Raw genomic sequence first — 18,647 nt, forward strand, 5'->3', positions numbered from 1 at the left:
ACTTAGTTCCCGCGCATTGCGGCATAGCCTCTTTACTACTGAACAAAAATGTAGGCCAGAAAATGAGATGCAGTTTGCAAAACATTATTTAACCTGGTTCCACAAGCGCAAAGAAAAAACATTGCAACGAACATTTCAATTTCACTTGTAAAAATGGGTGTCTACAAACGGGGACATTAGGTGAAAATATGGCAAAAACACCACTATAAATGTGAATTCTGGCTTTCAGTGCTTCAGATATTTTTTAAATGGTTCCCAAAGACCAATAGCATTAACTTTGTCCACACTACTTTGTATGCAAAAAAAAAAAATTATTGCCATGCTATAAGCAGTTAGGCCTAAGCAGCCGCGCAGTGTGTGATCTGCTCTACGCTGTTTTGTTTTGCTTGCACACCAGCCACTGCTCACTCTTGGAGTATGGCTAAAGGGCAACCTGGGCGACAAAGGCGCAAGTTTTCAATGACACTGAGCAGTTTGCTGTTGTGTAATTTGTAGAGCTGTGCGAATAGCAAAATTTTGGGTGAGTGCGAATAGAATCGAATATTTTTCGAATATTTCTCGAATATTTCTAGAATACTTTTCGAATACTTCGAAGCGAAATTGCAGAAAAAGAAGTTGGAGAGGATTGCTAAGCATATTCTTATGAGATAGCAACACGAAAGTGTTTCTTTTCGCTAGGTTGTTGAAGCACTGGCAGGGTGGTGTTTCATAGTTGTCTTATCAAGAATGAGGCAATGTAGAGGTCGAATTCTATTTATGTACATGATTTGGTGCAACCAAAGTGTTGCCGACAACACTTTACACGTGATAGGCAAAGATGCCATTTCCCCAGCCTCCCCTCCTCTTTCAACTTCTCTGGAAGCCTAACTGATGTGGCGGACAAGGGTGTGCTTCCCTTCAAGTTCGGAGTTCCAAATCTGCCTCGTAGACGTCGATATATAAGAACATCTGAAATTTTGGATGCTAAAAAGCTTCGGCTTCCGATTTTTTGGACTTTTTCAGGTCCAAAACAGTATTAATTGAGCCCCCACCTCTGCCACATCTTTCATCTCCATGTTGGAACCAGCGTTTCTTGAGTTAGTACATTTGCGACCGTAGCAGAGCATGAGATGCAGCTTTGCCGCAATACCGGGATGCGATGAGGTGAAGCATATCGAAAATCTAGGGACCACTTCCAATCGGACGTTGACTGCGTCTTGGCAAAGTTCGACCGTAACGGAACTTGAAAGGCAGCTTTGCCGCAATACCGGGCTGTGATGAGGTGAAGCATATTGAAAATCTAGGGACCACTTCCAGTCGGACGTTGACTGTCTTGGCAAAGTTCGACCGTAATGGAGCTTGAAAGGCAGCTTTGCCGCAATACGAGAGTGTGATGAGATGAAGCATATTGAAAATCTGAAGGGGTCACTTTTAATCTGGCGTTGACTGTATTTGTTTTTCGGAAGTTCGAATAGTAAAATTCCACTGCGAATCGAATCGAATAGCAAACACTATTCGAAAAATATTCGAAATTTCGAATATTCGCGCACCCCTAGTAATTTGCTTAAGAAGTCATGTCCATGAACATGGAATGCAGGTAGTGAAGAGGATAGATGAGGTGTATGCGAAAGCTCTATATACGCATGTTGCATGTCTGTGTATACAGTTGAAGCCCTTTACAAAGGAGATGCACTGGGGAGCAGTTGTTGCCCCTTATACATATGAGGGGTCTTTTTTATAAGCAGGGTACCACATTCTCCTTTTCTGATCAATGCCTTTTTTGATATAGTAGGCACACTGGTGTCTCTTATACCCGGTTGTCTCTTACATCAGTGCCTCTTATGAAGGGGTTCAACTGTAGTTCACTTGGTACACCATTGTCATCCTTCTCACTTCCCCTCTCTCCCTTTCATTTGCTTTCTTCCTTTCGCCTATAAACATTAGCTGGCCAGAGACAAATCTCCTCTGGGTGACCTCTCTGCTTTTCAGTTTTCTTGCATTAAAGTATTTCTCTCTCTCTCTCAATGCAAGTTATGACTGTATATTAGTTCTATATATGAAGACTGTATATTATATATGACTGTATGTTAGTTCCATATACAAAAGAGAGCTTTAGAAGTGTAGTGTTTGCCATGGCAATGTGCACTGAAATTGAATCTCATTATAGTTTAATGAAGTAGCATTTGTGAAAAAAATGTCTCCTTTATTATCCTGTTATTTGTTAGGATATAATCATTACATGGCTAAATCAATAAGCAAAGTTTAATAACTTCATTGATGTACCTAGGGGAGAGTTTAGAAGGTAGAATGCCCCCAAAATAATATTCTCCCATACCCTCAAAACATTTTTTACTACCATTGTATGTGTAGGTGTTACATACACAAACACTTGTGCATGCGTGCACATGGAGGTACACAGACCAGCGCCCTCCCAATAGAAATTGACGCTACCAATGCTTCTGTTTGTGTAATATATCCGTGCTTCTTATATTCAGGTTATAATATGCAGTAATGCCAGGAAATACCCGAGACCAGCAGCCCTATTGACAACATTCGCTGAAAGGCAACAAATAAAAAAATTAGGCAGATCCCACGTACCGTGGGAGTCGATGTTATGCGAAGCATGCGGCGGGAAGGTGACTGTGGCGTAATTTTTTTTACTGAGCGAAACAATACGAAATGATGCTAGAGATGTGTATCAATTTTATACGCACACATATATGACGAAGAGCCCCATATGTGTTATAAACCAGTTGTTTACAGTTGGGTAACGCTGCCAACGGCAACGTGGGTATTACGAACAACAGAAGCGGTAAGCTGTCCGTTATCGTGGAGAAAGCACGCACGTTTCACGAACCCGTGTGCATGTGTTGAAGAGGTTCCTAACAGTTCTTGAACAAGCTCATCATCACCGTGATCACTGAGCACTAGACGCTGCTCATGACTTGTTATCGGATCCGGTCGTGATTGCGGTGGCGAATGGTCTATTTGTAGTGAAGTACGAGTTATAGTACAGCTGTTAGAAATCGTGGATGCCTCGGTCATTTCGCCGACAAATTGTCTGTCTGTAGAGCCGGCGACATGTCGAAATCTGAAGTCACCCATCGCGTTGGTGAGGGTTCGGCCGTTGAGGCTGGTAGGCCTGGACAGGGCTACGTAGACCAACATCAGTGGATGGCGCTTGTCGTATTCATAGGCTACATGGACGTATGTGACCTACGTGGCCTAGTCTACAAAGCTGCTGTCAATCAATCTGCAATCATCCTCGGTCAGCATGAGGCCATCACTCAGCCTCGTAAGAAATGAAGAGGACACTGCGTCGTTCTGGCGGACTAAGTGCACTGTACGCTGCGATGATGTCAATATCATACGAAACTTTCGTTAATGTATTCCTCCAGGGTCGAGCAATGCTTCAATATAGCTTGCGGAATCATAGGAATATAAATGTAATGCTTATTAGACTGTTATAAAAGCGGAGCCAACACTGGAATCACGGACGTTAATCTGATATGACGCCTGCATTGTAGGACTACATATGTAGTGTTTATTGCTTTCTTGTAAAATTAGATACCCAGCACCACAACCACAACTGACGTTGCACCGACATCAGGCCTGCATAGGCTGTTTTTCCAAACCAGTTCGTAGACCTGGCGTGGCTTTGTGGTAGAATACCTGATTGCCACGCAGAATGCTTAGGTTCGATTCCTGCTAGGATCCTGATTTTTATTCTTTCCATTCGTAGGGTCAACGCTGCCGATGTCTGCTTTTCTTAACGCTCTCGCATTTAAATTGCCAATCTCTGTTCTCGCCGTTCCTGGGTAGATATAGACTGTCAATCACCTGTGGCGCATACCCGTACACCGCGGCCGGTGGTAAACGGGTATGTGCCACACGTGTCTGGAGGAAAGGGTTTGACGACGCACGCGACAGGATTTTCACGTTAATCATGCCATGACCACGCCGTCATATTCGTCAAGTCCTCTTACCCTCCCATGCTAATTTTGGTCTACACCAGGTTAAGGAGGCGATCACGAGAGCACCCAGACGTAGGCGGCTAGATAGATAGATAGATAGATAGATAGATAGGGTACGTAGATAGAAACGCTCAAAGTGCCAGAGGTTCGCTAAGAAATGCTTCGCATTTAATAAAAGACGGGATCTCTTGGAACAACAACAGGCAGCACGTCTATTATGTGAGCGACATATAATCTCCGTTTCGAGCTGATGCACTGACCACATGCTGACGCACATGTCTCCCTTTACACGAATAGTTGCACGAGCATTTGTCGGGTACTCTGCTCGCAATATCTGCACTTTTGACTGCACAAAATTGGCCCGGCCGCCTACCCTACTCATGATTAAATAATTTGTTAGAAGGGAGTAGTGATGTATGCCTAAATATCAAATTGAGGCAAAGCTTTGTCATTCAAAGGGGTAAATCAAGTGCATTCTCAAAATTTCTTACACTTAATATGTTACGCATGACAAAATATACCACAAATATGAACAGAAGAAAGCACTTTATGCAAGTGTTGCTAATATTTTGATTATATTCTCTTTGTTTACTGTTTCTTGAAATTGACGGTCAATCGTCTGATACTGTCGAAGTGACATCAGGTGTTCCACAGGCTTGTGTTTTGGCTCCGGTTCTTTTTTTTAATCTTCATCGATGACTTACCTGCATGACTGCATTATCTATAAGGTAAGTAACACACATGAAGATCATCTAGCTCTTGACTGCACTTTACAAACTGTTATGAAATGGTGCTCCGAATGGCAAATGACATTAAATGCGAAAAAATCAACCCTACTCATAATATTGAGAAAAAAGAATAAATCGTTATTCCCGCATAAAATTAATAACATGGAATTAAGCGCCATTACTGAACATAAATACCTGGGGTTAGCTATGAATGAGGACCTTAGATGGAGTAGTCATATAAACCACATAACAGCGACCGCTCTCAGACGATTCCTTTTCATCCGACGTCGCCTTTGATTAGCCCCGATAGATTCCCAAACTGTTGGCTTATAATGTATTTGTCAGACCGATACTGGAGTACGCAACCATCACATGGTTTCCTTTTACTAAACAAGACATCGCTAAACTTGAAGGCGTACAAAGAAAGGCAATCAGGGTCATTTTTAACAGGTATGGGCCACGTGAATCGCCTGCGGAGTTGGTGGAAACTGCTCGTATAGACACTCTTCAGCACAGAGCCAAATAGCTAGACTGAAATTTATGTACTTACTTGTACATAACAGAGTAAATATTGATGTCACTAACTTCATAACTAGCTTACAAACATGCCCTACCAGACATAACCGTACACAAGTGCTCACTGAATACACCTTCGATACCACCTACTTCAAAAATTCATTTTTTCCATTGACCATAAGAGAATGGAATAACCTTCCCCTACATATCATAGAAAGCACATCACTAACACTGTTCTTAACTGCACTTGAAAGCGAACATTGAACCCTGTTAGATAGTTGTTTTTTTTTTCCATCTTATTCATGTACGAAACTACACCTGTCACCTGTTTTTTCTTAATGCATTTTTTTGCTCTTATTTTTCTTTGCCCGTACTTGAAGTCCGACAGTATGCATTTGTTGCCTTGCACTGAAGCACCACTGTGTGAAAATACTTGCACCTTGGTCTCACAATGTTTTTCTTTTCTTTTTTTTTTTCCTTCACTACGTTTTTATTTCGCTATGTGAGCCTGTTTTCTTTAGATTCACATGCTACTAATCGCTCTTGTTTTGTACTTTTTTCTAATTATTTGTTGTAGCCATCGTGTCACAATTTGTGCTATTTTGTATTCAACTACTGTACATTCCCTCCTGCTATAATCCCTTTGGGATTGGCAGTATTTACAAATAAGAATAGTAATAAATAAATAAATAAATAAATATTCCTACTTGTGAATTTGCTGCACTTTTAACAGATTACGGTACATAGCTTGTCCTGTACTTGTGATTATTCCTTGTGTTTTTTATAGGCTGCAGCCAGTAATAAACGAGTTGACTAGCTGCCGCTCTCTCCAAGCATACCCACAGTTGGTTCTTGTCCACAATAAACAAATGAGCAAATGGCTCGTTTTCTTGTCGCAGCATGAAATATGCAGTTGTGTAGTTCGTACATATTTATTCTCAAAACATAGCTCCATGCACACGTGAAGTGTAAGTCGAGAGAGTTAATGTAAATTTATCTATCAGACACGGAAATAAAAATCACCGCCCAAGCACTTTGTAACCAGCACAGCTGAACTGAGCGGCCCCGGTGTTTATCACTGGGTTAATCCTGGAGGCTGAATTCTGAATTGCTGATGTCCAGAACTCGTAATTGGCGTTTCCCGCCCGTGCGTTCTCTTCTTCATTTATAGCGGACCAGTGGTGAGTAGTGTGATTTGCCCAATTTCTGTGGCATGTACGGTTTCACCCGCGGACGACTTATTCGTTTTTAGTGGAGCAGTTGGGAGTATGGCTTGGATAATTTTTGTGGCACATACGCACTAGGAGTTTTTGCGAACGTAGGACGAACGAATTGTGGTTTCGCCTAGCGATATACAGCTTCGCTGCAATGAGTTGCTTCACACGAAACTGGCAGCGGCCGTGTGTCCTAGAATGGTGTTTTGGCGCGCCGCTGTTTGATTTACGTTTTCAAGGTCAAACGCGCTGCCGAGAACCGGACTCAACCATCAAATATGCGGAGATTCGTTTCCCGCCGTGTAGTACATACGTTACCGCGTAAACAACGTACCGTGACGTTGCTCTCGATCAGTGCGTCACACGCAGCCCTAATTGGCGCGCGCTTCTCGGGCCGCCTATCAGCTGCGCGACGCGATCGCGCCGCCGCTAGCATCTGCCTGCGCGGCACCACGTCCGGCAACACTGGCTGCGTTGCTGCCCAAGTATCGGCAGCGCGTCAGGTCGCTTGCCCTGGCTTCGCTCGGGTGCCGTTGCCCCACTGAACATTCACCTGCTGCCGCTCGAGGACAGCCTGTCCGAGATCGCGCGTCCGATCTGCCGCACGCAAGGTCGGCTCGCATGCTGGGGGCCTGAAGCCCTCTCAAGAAGACCATCCATGGCCTACCAAGAGCCAACAACGCGGAACCTCAATGGCGGTGCGTCCAACGGTGTGTCGAGCAGCCTACTGACGCAGCCGTCGTCCTACCTGTCGGGCGGCTACGGGGGAACGGCGCTGTCAGTGAACCGCGCTCCCGCCGATGGTCAACCGCTCAGCAACGGGCCTTCTTCCGTGGCGCCCGTCGCCGCAGGGGACTCGCGCTTCCCGGCCACCCATCCGCTGAGCGGCTCCAAGCACCTCTGCTCCATCTGCGGCGATCGGGCATCAGGCAAGCACTACGGCGTCTACAGTTGCGAAGGCTGCAAGGGCTTTTTCAAGCGCACCGTGCGCAAGGACCTCACGTACGCCTGTCGAGAGGAACGGCGCTGCGTGGTGGACAAGAGGCAGCGCAACCGCTGCCAGTATTGCCGCTACCAGAAATGCCTCGCGTGCGGCATGAAGCGCGAGGCCGTCCAAGAGGAGCGGCAGCGGGCCAAGGACCGCAACGACAACGAGGTTGAGAGCACCAGCGGAGGCGGCGGCAACGTTTGCGTCGGCGGAATCGGAGGGCCCGGCTCTCCGGATATGCCGCTGGACCGCATCCTCGAAGCCGAGATGCGAGTCGACCAGCCGGCGTCGTCGTCGTCCGTGCCGTCCGCCGACGCGTCCAGCCGCGATCCCGTCAACAGCATGTGTCAGGCGGCCGACCGGCAGCTTCACGAGCTGGTGCAATGGGCGCGACGGATTCCGCACTTCGAGGAGCTACCCGTCGAAGATCGCACGGCCCTGCTCAAAGCCGGCTGGAACGAGCTGCTTATCGCCGCCTTCTCTCACCGCTCCGTGAACGCGCGCGACGGCATCGTTCTCGCCACGGGCCTGGTAGTGCAGCGGCACAGCGCGCACAGCGCGGGCGTCGGGGACATCTTCGACCGTGTGCTGGCCGAGCTTGTTGCCAAGATGCGCGATATGAAGATGGACAAGACTGAACTCGGCTGCCTGCGTGCCGTGGTGCTCTTCAATCCGGACGCCAAGGGATTGAAGAGCACCAAAATAGTCGAGGCTCTCCGTGAGAAGGTGTACGCTGCCCTCGAGGAGCACTGCAAACGACACCACCCGGACCAGCCGGGCCGCTTTGGTAAGCTGCTGCTGCGGCTGCCCGCCTTGCGTAGCATTGGCCTCAAATGCCTCGAGCACCTGTTCTTCTTCAAGCTCATCGGAGACACTCCCATCGACGTCTTTCTGCAAAACGTGCTCCAGGCACCCGCCGATCCCTAGCCCTCAATTTTGAAAGGGCTGCTGCAGTCGTAAGGTTTGCAACTGCGACATCGCCATCGATACATTATAAATCTGCAACTCCAATGCTGTTGCAGTTGTCACTTTAGCAGACTTGAGTCACCGGGAAAAATGCTTTGTGCGATGCTTTCGACCTCAGTGTGCCAGCTAGAATACATTTTTTACTCCACACATGGCAGCGTTCTTGTAAATCGCCACGCCATCTTGAATGCTGTTTTTGAGGGCGAGTGAACAACAGTCATTGGGTATCCCCGCTTGAGCTCGTACTGTAGCTTGTTGAAGGTTTGCTTTAAATGTGTGAGGCACAGATTACTACGAGCTTGTGTGGCAGAGCTTCTTGTTTGTTGTTTTTAGTGCCGAGTGACAGAGGATTACTGCTGCACAAGCTTCTAACAAGAGCACCTTCTTCAGGTTCCTTTGCCACATCCCTTTCACCACCCTTACTGATGGGGGACAGCATTGTTGGCCATCTTGCCGAGAATCGTGTTCCAGATCCTTTGCCATTATTGTCCATTGCATGTTGGTGGACGTGCTGTATCTATGTTTGATTGTATTTAATATGTTGGTTCCTTACGAACCACTTGTATGCTTCATGATAAGGTGTGAGAGTATGAAATGAAACGTTACTTAGGTTTGTAGCGCCTTTCCTGCAGATCGGTAATTTTCTGTGTTGTAAACATCTATTTCGGAGCATATGCTGGCATAACAGAATCATGCATAGAGGATAGCCAGCCTTTCTTTTCGTCTGTCTGCACTGCATTGCACTCAAGACCTTATGTCATTGTGTTTCTTATATTTCGGTAACTAATGGGCCTTTGCTCTCTTTGTAGAATGCACAGAAAAGTGAAATTTACTTTTTGTTGTAGTGAAACGAAACAGTGGCTAGCACGATGCTTTAGAATGCAGTGAGGAATTGCATTGACCTAAATTTAACGTTCAGTGTGAAAGTTCATTTGTTGCACATTTGTCTTTGCATGCAAACTTGCTAGGCTGCTGCCGCCTTTTAATTGTGCATTGTCGCCATCTACCATTGAGCGTGCCTGAACGTGCATTTTGTGGTGACATAATAGCGTAATAATGCCTATTAAACTTGCACCAACTCAAGAACAGCTATATCTTTAGCTCGGTTAAGCTGCTAATTCCAAAGTTATAACTGGCCCTTAGTGTTCATCAGGCCTTGACACTCGTCCAGAACTCTTGTCATTCGTATGCTGTTCACCGAGCATTGAGGCATTTAACAATGCGAGATAGCTCTCATAATATGCCTGCAGGCTTTTTAACTGATGTGCTGCTTTTAGGTGAGTTGCCTTACGTGTAGGAAAAGCTTATTAGTGGTAGCAGTGAAGATTGTTTCACGATTTTAAATTCAGTATTCAATTCTATCAAGCGCAAAGCTGCCATTTTCCACCAATTAAATGTGTTGTGCTTGTAGATTACGTAGATTTTTTGGTTGATTTAGACAAAGCTAATTAGTATTCAAACTGTGCATGAGCTGAGTGCGAATGAGTTTTCTTGGAAAAAAGGAGGCTTTTAATGCGAGCTCTAAAAAGATACTGGTAATGAGGTAATATAAAATTTCTTGCTCAGAACAGCATAAATATGTTCATGCTTTGCTTGTGTTCGGAAAGCAGCTGAGGAACATGTTTACGGAAGCTTCAGAATTTAAGCCAGAGCTGTGTCTGGCTGTATTATTGTTAAATTTGTCTTTTTTTTTAACATGTTGACATGGCACCTTCATATGAATGTGTTTCTGCAAATGCTTTTACAATTGTTAAAGATGGACTTGTTAGGACTTGTTATCTGCTTGTTATTTTATCTGTACAAAACTGAGGCTTTTTTGGCACTTCAGTTCTGCGAGAATTGGTAAAAGCGGTGGGATATTTGTGAAATGAAAAAAGAGAAAGATTGTCCACCTTACAACACCATGGCCCTCTAAAGGAAACTAACCCAGTATTATAACCCTTGTGCTGTGGTGACTACCATCCAAGTTACTCAGAGTCCAAGCACATAACAAAGCCAAATTAGTCTACAGCTTGAAGCACGGAAATACACACAGTGTGTATCGTCTCTCCCAGTTCTCGTCCTTCATGCATTATGCAATTTTAATTACGTATGGAGAATCGGTTTTATATTTACCTTTGTGGTATTGTTTGGTGGACAAGTTTTTTCCCTTTTTATGAGGTTATGTTTACGAAATTGCACTGCTTTGAGAAATTCAAGTAGCATGTCATAAGGAGGTATGTTTTGTTGCCTGTTGTTGATATTGTGCTTGTTTGGACATATATTAGGATCTTATCTAAAAAACATGAGCACTGTACGTTTGGCAACAACACAGTTGCCTTCTGTAAGCAATTTTTGTGCTTCTACCCATGTGGCTACCTAGGGCACTTGCTTATGACATCTTAAACATGTTTTAAATCTTGGCTTTGCTGTCTCTGAGATGACCAGTACACGTCTCAAAGAAAGCGAGCATTTTAACAGCGGAGCTGTTTACTCTGGCAGAAATCCCTCAGGTGTAAGGCCGACACCGCCATACCGTGCTATGGCAATAGCTCGCTGTTCATCCTCCTCTAAATCTAAGGATTGACCGTAAACAAACACAGTTTGCTTTGGCGACATACGTTTGAGAAATGAGGATAGGTTTAGTACATTTTTATGTATTGCCTATTAATTGGTGGATAATGAGGCCTGTGGCCAGCACACCCATTGAGGTCGACTTGATGGATGCGCAATGTGCGTGGGCCTTCTGAAGAAAACGGAAGCGCAGAACAGATAAACGCAAGAAAAACGAGAGATGGAGAGAGAGAAAGAAACTGACAGAAAAAGATGGAAAAAAAGAGGAAGAGAGAGAGAAAAATAGAAAGAAAAGGAAGAGAAAACGACAAAGAGCGAGACAGAGAAAGAAAGAAACAGACAAAAAAGAGATAGAAAAAACAGAGAAAGATAGAAGGAGAAAAATTAAGAGAAACAAGGAAGGCCGTCCAGCTCTGCTCTTCCTTCAGGCTTGACACCACTAGTGTGAAGATGCCTCAGTTTTTTTTTACTGCTTTCTTACTGCACCCTGCTGTTTCCGAGGCTCCTTGTGGTGGAGCTACATTTCATTGACAGCAGTCAGGTTTAAGTAGCAGTGTTATCATTCGTTATTGTAATGGTCATAGAGCATCACAAGAGTTCTTTTACTTGCTCTACATTAAAGAGCCCTTTAGTATTAATGTGAGAGCGTACTTTGTACGGCAATATTGTGCAGGTCAGGAAGAACAATTCGATTGTCTTGACATTCGTGCTAAGCGACAAAATTACAGCATTCTCGGGTCTAAGTCACGCGAATCTAATGGAAATAAAGGAGACCTATGCATGTGTGCAAGAATGGGCAAGGTTTCATCCATCATATTTTCTTTACCTGCTGTATAACCGACTTACTGCTTGTGTTCAAACCGAAAGAAATATGCCTTTTATGTATTGACTGCAGTGGGAATCAGCTGACATTATTTGTTGAGATGCAGGTAATTTAATTTTATTTGAGGCTTGCACCTGTGAGCTGGACCCTTTTACATCGAGGGCTTCTTGTGACAGCATACATTGTTGCTAAGACAATGCTTTTCGAGGATTGCTTGGAGGTTGAAGCGTCGTTTGCTCATTTGAGTCATTCAGTACTAATTTACCGTGGCTGTATCATACACCAAGAGGCTTTTCCGATAAATAACCGAAGACAGCGGTAAAGCGTTCTGAATATGCGGGATACATTATTTTATTTGTGACCTGCCTCCACTCCACTCGTTTCTGTCATTGTCACTGGCTTGCACTTGATCCCGTGCTTGTTATTGCTAAATTCAGCTGCTCAACATTGTGTGTTGTGAGGAAAAGAACTGAAGAAAACTGTTTTTAAGTCGGGCTACCGCAGCTGCTCTTTATTTGACAAAAGTGTATGTGTACACATGTCCGCAGAGTTCTGAATGTCAAAAACTGTGAAAAGCTTGAAACATATTGTCGCCTCTTTAGGAGATTCAGATGCAGCCTGTGTTCAGAAGATAAGGTGGAGTGCGTATGCCCTGTTGTTCAGTTTCCCTCTCACATTTATAACACATGCTTAGGTACCAGAAATTACGGTGCTTGAGTTGTACCATTCCAAAAGCTTTTTTTTTTGTGAACTCACATGTACAAAAGGGAAAATTTTATTAGAGGCCAAGAATGTTCGTTCTGCAGACCGACTGTTGAGCATTGAAGTTTATACAAATGGTGGAATAGAAAGGAAAAAAAAAGAAACATGACCACGTTTTGTGGCATGAGCCTGTGGCTTGGAATTGCTGTGTTACTGCAGGAATTCTGCACAAGATTGTCATTGTAATAGTAGAATTGAAATTGCAGAGGGTCCACCCCTATCGCAACCCACGTGTGAAAGCGGATCGCTCTTCTCAATTTCAGGCACTATGGACTACGTTTCCAGTGACCTCAGCACTTTCGGCACTGGTAGCACGCAAGCCATGCTTGCCAGCTCATAAAAATCTTGCAGGCGACAGTAAGGGAAGGGAAGAGATGGCAAACGTTTTCAAAAATGCTTTTCCTCGGAATACACCTCGCACGGAGAGCTCCGTTAACCATGATTTACCTTTAGACGTGGCACACTAGTAGAAAATTTGAAATAGCAGAGCCTGAAGATCAGCACATCGTTCTAAGATCACGGTGTCTTTTTTCGTGGTCGGAAAGGCTGCTGCCCGTATATTTCTGCTTCAGAACGCTGCCTGAATGAACTACTAGCTCATAGCTGTTAAATTTCAGCCTGTTCTGTTCATGAACACACCGTTCCCTTTATCACCACTCACCGCGTCTGGAGCAAAACGGGCTGTTAACAGTTTATGTTGCATTTGTTCCTTACGGTATGAAACGTTGGGTCCGTCATGAGATTCATAGTCACTGTGCCTCTGTATGCAGGATTCGAGTGAAGGCATACAATGCTGTACCGAGTTGGTTGGTTTTGGAGCGTAAAAGCCAGGAAACATGTGTGCCAGGTGTTTTCATGATCACATGCAGCTGTATTCTATGGCAGTGGAAAACGATGCGTAAATGTTGGTCATGGAGGATAGACACATGAATTGTCGCCAAATGAATACTTTGTTTTCAGCATTGAGTGAAAGGTTTCATACCCCGAAAAGTCGCAGATAAGTATGAGAGAGCCATTTGTCAGGTGCTGACTTGACTGATGCTATTTTTGAAGTCACCTATCCTTGTTCTTGGAATCGTACTGCAAAAAAACTAATTTTGAGGTCAACCCTTGTGTGTTTTACTCTTTCGTTTCTTTTGTCCCGGCTGTACAGCAAAGAGAGTGGTTTTGCTTACTCTATTAGAAGACTTTTTCGCGTAGCCATTTGTAGATTTCTCCAGAAACATGTTGCTGTATTTTGTGTCTGTTTACAGTTGTGCTATTTTGCTTCTAGAAAGTTATATTGGTCATTCCCACTTCACGAGCCTTCTTGCCTTTCTAAAGATTCCACACGACCCTCATCAGCACAAGCACCTCCCTAACCTCCTAATTATTTAGAAGACAAAATTAAAGTCTCTTATCTATTACTGCTTATCTACCAAAGCTGTTATCCGTCAGTTGGTGGCGTTCTAATCTGTAAAGCCACCCAATTCCTGTCTGGTCTCTGTAGTGTTGTTTAAATATACATGAATATTGCAGCCCCTGTGTACAGTTTAATTTCAATTGGGGTACCTTCAAAACGAGTTGTTTAGACAAAATGTTTTGTCCGCCACGGGCCATTTGCATATAATAATTATGCTTTACATGGCTTCATTATCGATTGCCTTCGTGTGCTTGTGTCCAACAAAAAGCGGCCCTTCGTTCAACTCCCCTTTTCATTCAAAATTTTCATGTAGCATATTTTACCAGCTTGCGTGGGTCCTCACCTTCTCCGAACGTGACGCACGTATTTCTATTGTTCCTCGCCATGCCCGCTTCCCCGCCTGTGCTCGATAATATTTAAAATTTCCCACTTGGGGCTGTCTACGCAAGCGCTGACATCTGCTGACAGCTGTGGTTCACTGGCTTTCCTTGGCGCACTCATAGCCCATGGCTGATTAGCATTTGAGCTGAATGTCGGTCTTTCTGTTTGTCAGCTTTACTTCCGTCTTGTTTGACATTTAAGTCGGAACAGCAGGTGGGCTTTTGTGCGTCCCTTTTTGTCGCTTTGACGATCTTGCCATCGGGTGGGGCTGACTAAAAATGGTGGCGTGTTTTACACGTGCCTGTCGGTAGTGACGTGGCCTGACAAAAAGAAAATAGAAAGTGGCCTTTCGCTCTGATAGGGCAGGCCTAAGACAATGTTACAGTAATAAAATGGATGATTGATGGCCGTGACCTTTTTGGGAGAAAAAGGTCGCTCGTGTTTCGAGAGGCCGAAGCAGCATTGTAAAGTGCACGGAGCTGATGCAACCACTCGTACTTCGCTTTACTGGATGGCGTGATGTTGCCTGTCGCAACATGGCCGTTAGGAGTCGTGTTCGTTTTCGACATGCGTAAGCCTGTACATCGATTTCTGTACTTTTCGAGGGAAGAAGAAAAAAAAAAGTGAAATGAAAGGAGTACACAGCAAAGTGTGCGCAGATAATTGCCGATTAAGATACATGATGCATTAACAGCCAGAAAAAGGTACTGCATAATGAGGGAAAAAGGATGTCCAACCTTTCATTGTGCTGCAAATTTCTTTTTAGCATTTCTCAAGTTTTCTGCCTTGAATAAGAAAGTTTGTCGACACAAGTAAGTAAACCTACACTGAAGTGAACGCAAAAAACCTGCATTTGAGTGAGCGTGATTTCCGTGCTTCAATGCCTTCAACTCTGCCACTGGTTCTTGCTTGTGGTGGATCTTATGATCTTTGATAACATGCGTACGTCATTGTTTACTTGTCTTGCAGTTTGGATTCTGCCGCAGATGCATCTTAATGTTGACGTTTTTGTCATACCATGTGATCCAACCATTTGTTCTGATGTAGTGTGTGACGGTATGTCAGTCTTTATAAAATGTTCCCAATGCTTAAATTGTGTCTGAGCAGGTGCATGTCGTGCGCATTTTCTTCCCAACATCTGAATAGAAATGGACAATGGGTTCCGGCTTGGAATTATTTTCTTTTTCGACATATTAGTATGTTCTAGTTTGAGGGAATTTAAATGTGTGAAGGTCCTCTTCATGCAAATATTTGAAGCAGTTTCTTGTCCACGCATAGAATTTGCATAAATTGAATTGTTGACAGTGTATTACGTAGACGTAGATGTACTGTCACTGGTGATTCTTTGGTCTTGTTGACTTTCTGATCAGAAGTGAATTTCAGGCAGAGGAAGTGAACTCTTCATGTCTGCATGTCAGTAATAGTCGCATCGCAATGCCAATCTTGTTGCTTGAGAAAGAACCCTGTGAAAGTTCACCAGTATTAAGCAGGAGGCTGCTGAACTGACCAGCAGTGGAAAACTTGCGAGCATTTTTTATTTACAGGATTGCACATGCTGGTAAACGTGACATAGATCATGCTTATGGTGTCTAGTTGCTTATGTACAAGAAACTGCCGTCTTCTTGAATTATACCCAAGTGTACATTTGAGACCTACCCGGTAACTTGAAAGATTTCACCGAAGTGTCCGGTGATTCAAGCCCTCCTTTCTATTCATCTCCCTGTGTTGCTCAAACCCCGTGACTATATCAACTCACTCTGAACAGATAAGTAAGGAGTGTGCTTTCTTCTCGACTTAGAAGGCATAACTCTGTCTGTGGAGGAATTAACCATGCTTTTCATGGTGCATCTGCAAGCTTGTATATTGCTTCAGTGTGCAATTCCGGTGTTCTTGCTTTTGGAGGGAGAGGTTCAATGATGATTGATGTGGTGTCCATGTGATCCATCTACCAATTCCTTCTCAGTGTTTCCGGTGCTTGCGTTTGTTGTGCGCTGCCTTTTGCGATTGTTACTGTCTGTGACAGCAGCATGTTTGTTAATGGACAGATGTTCTGCCGATTTATAGCCAACTTAAGCAGTGTGACACACCTTACAGCTGTTAACAGTGTATTCTTAACCCGCATGAGACCTTCATCTTTAACAATGACTGTGACGTGTCAATGACAAAAGAGAACCAACTGAATATGTGCTGTCCCGCGTGAATGTGTCCTTATTTCTTTTCTTTGTTCTGTGTATGCACCGCCTAAATTAACGTATTTTGTTGGACAGCTAGTGTGTTGAACTGCAAGTGTGGCGGGCCGTAGACTTTTGTGTGAGCAGCATCAGCAGCATACTTGCCCTAATGCTGACTGCAGATACCACAAACGTCATCTAATATAGTAATGCCGAACTGTCTTTGAAAGCATTGCCAGGGTGCTTTGTTTGTTTGTTGGCAAGAGTGAATCGTTCTTTCTGGTTGTTTCAGCCATTATTTTTGCCTCGTGAAACATGCTTACTTTGTGGACCGACACTTGTAGTGTATAGAGCGGGTGAAACGTGGAGGTACGTGAAATAATGTTTGTAAAATTGTTAGATTGTGTGTTCCTGGCAGCCGGTGATGGCAGCGACTGTGGACTGTTTGAGTGGATACCAATAAACTGGTCGAAAGCACGGCTGGCATTTCTTGGTATTGCGACATTGGCTTTTCTCTAGAATAGAGCCTTGTTGCGCAATATGCTTGTTTTTGTAAATGATCACCAAGTTACTTTAGATTCTCAAGCACATGCTGCAACATTATGTCTTGACTACAAAAAATGTTGCAGTGGCTTAGCTCGGCTATGCCAGGATATACATAGCATTAGCAAAGGTTCAGCTGATTATTCTTAGCTTTTTGTGTCTCCGCAGCACGTTTAACCTCCTTCTGTTCATTCTTCCTACGCTCAACCGCTAATTGTCAGACAACTACTTCAGAAAACGATGAGTTAAGCTTCTCCCCTCTTCTGCGCCGTTGAGCAGCATTTGCGCTCTCCTTCTCCATGGCTATACCACACTGGCTAACGCCAGTCAGAGGCGCTATCAAGCGGCTCCAGTGCAGTGTCAGATGGCGACTGCACAGCGAAGGCGAATAGCTGCGCGCGCGCCAGCACCAGTGCGTCTGCCATGGCTACGACGTCACTGTCTCTGGAATGCGCAGACCGGCGGCGGAGTGCGCGGGAGGTACCGGCTCCAGTGTGCCAGCTGCATGACATCACTGATCCTCACGCATGCACAGCACGGCTCTTGAGGAGGCGTGCGAAACTGGCTCGGCTAGGGCCAGTGTAGCTAACGCTACAAATTCAAGTCTGATAATTTAAACACGTAGTTATGAGGCAAGGGGGTAGTGGGCCTAAGCTCCTTGCTTGCTTCAATGTGCCTCTCTTAAGTTGGTTACTATTAAGTTGCCTCTATTAAGTTGGTTACTACCGCACTACCACAGCATATCATCCCCAAGATAACGGGACGACAGAGCGTTTTAATCGCACACTTGGCAATATGTTGGGCATGTACGCTTCATCTGACCACACCAATTGGTGTGGCACTCTGCAACACAAAGCAGCACTGGATTCTCACCTTTCTTTCTTCTTTACGGACACGAACCTTCATCCACAATGGACACAATTCTTCCTTACCGGCCCGACTCTTCAGAGTTCACAACTGTTTCACGAGCAGCTGCATATGCCGAAGAATGTCGCCAGCTTGCTCGTTCGTTCACATTGCACGACCAAAGCCGCCAGAAACATCGCCACGATGAATCTATACTACTGCTACATGCTTTGCTCCTGGCACACTGGTATGGTTGTGGGTTCCATCTACTCCTCCGGGACTTTCCCACAAGCTATCTTCGAAGTACCACAGCCCTTATCGGGTACTTCAACAAACGTCTGCAGTCAGCTACCTCGTGGAGCCGCTTGACGTGTCTTCGGACGAGCGTCGTCGTGGAAAAGAAATTCTGCACGTTTCTTGGCTCAAGCAGTACCACGATCCCCATGTGTGCTCTTGCCCTTAGGTCGCCATGATGGCTCCCTTATTGCCTGGGAGTGACTATAATCAAGCCAGTGGACATAGGGCTCGACTAAGAGAGAAGAGGAAGACTACGACGTGCGATCGCTGCCCGTGCCTCTAGTTAGCCCTTGTAGTAGGCAAACCGGTGTTCAGTTGTGATGACTTCTACCATTAAAATACCCTCGAATGACACCTTTTTTTTGTGGGCCGTTATGCTCACAAAGAGGCTGTTGGGAAGCCAGGCTAGAGCATAGTTTTTTAGAAGGAAGAGCTGTCATGGAGGTGTTTGCAGACAGCAGCGTTGACACCATTTCCAAGCAAGACGTCATCCACTGTCTACTG

The 18,647-nt window shown here is 44.7% G+C and overlaps 2 protein-coding genes across 2 annotated transcripts in view; both read left to right on the plus strand.

The window, feature by feature from the left end:
• Positions 1–18,647, plus strand: part of LOC119383109 (pyrroline-5-carboxylate reductase 3) — a 600,945-nt gene that overhangs the window by 226,679 nt on the left and 355,619 nt on the right. The gene's annotated exons all lie outside the window — the stretch shown is intronic.
• On the plus strand, positions 6,877–16,934 carry LOC119383113 (retinoic acid receptor RXR-alpha-B). Its single transcript, XM_037651115.2, has 2 exons — positions 6,877–14,990; positions 15,053–16,934. The coding sequence occupies exon 1, from the start codon at positions 7,070–7,072 to the stop codon at positions 8,324–8,326; it is 1,257 nt and encodes a 418-aa protein (XP_037507043.1). The 5' UTR covers positions 6,877–7,069; the 3' UTR covers positions 8,327–14,990; positions 15,053–16,934.

Source organism: Rhipicephalus sanguineus, chromosome 2 (genome assembly GCF_013339695.2).
Source record: "Rhipicephalus sanguineus isolate Rsan-2018 chromosome 2, BIME_Rsan_1.4, whole genome shotgun sequence".
NCBI classification, from domain to species: domain Eukaryota; kingdom Metazoa; phylum Arthropoda; class Arachnida; order Ixodida; family Ixodidae; genus Rhipicephalus; species Rhipicephalus sanguineus.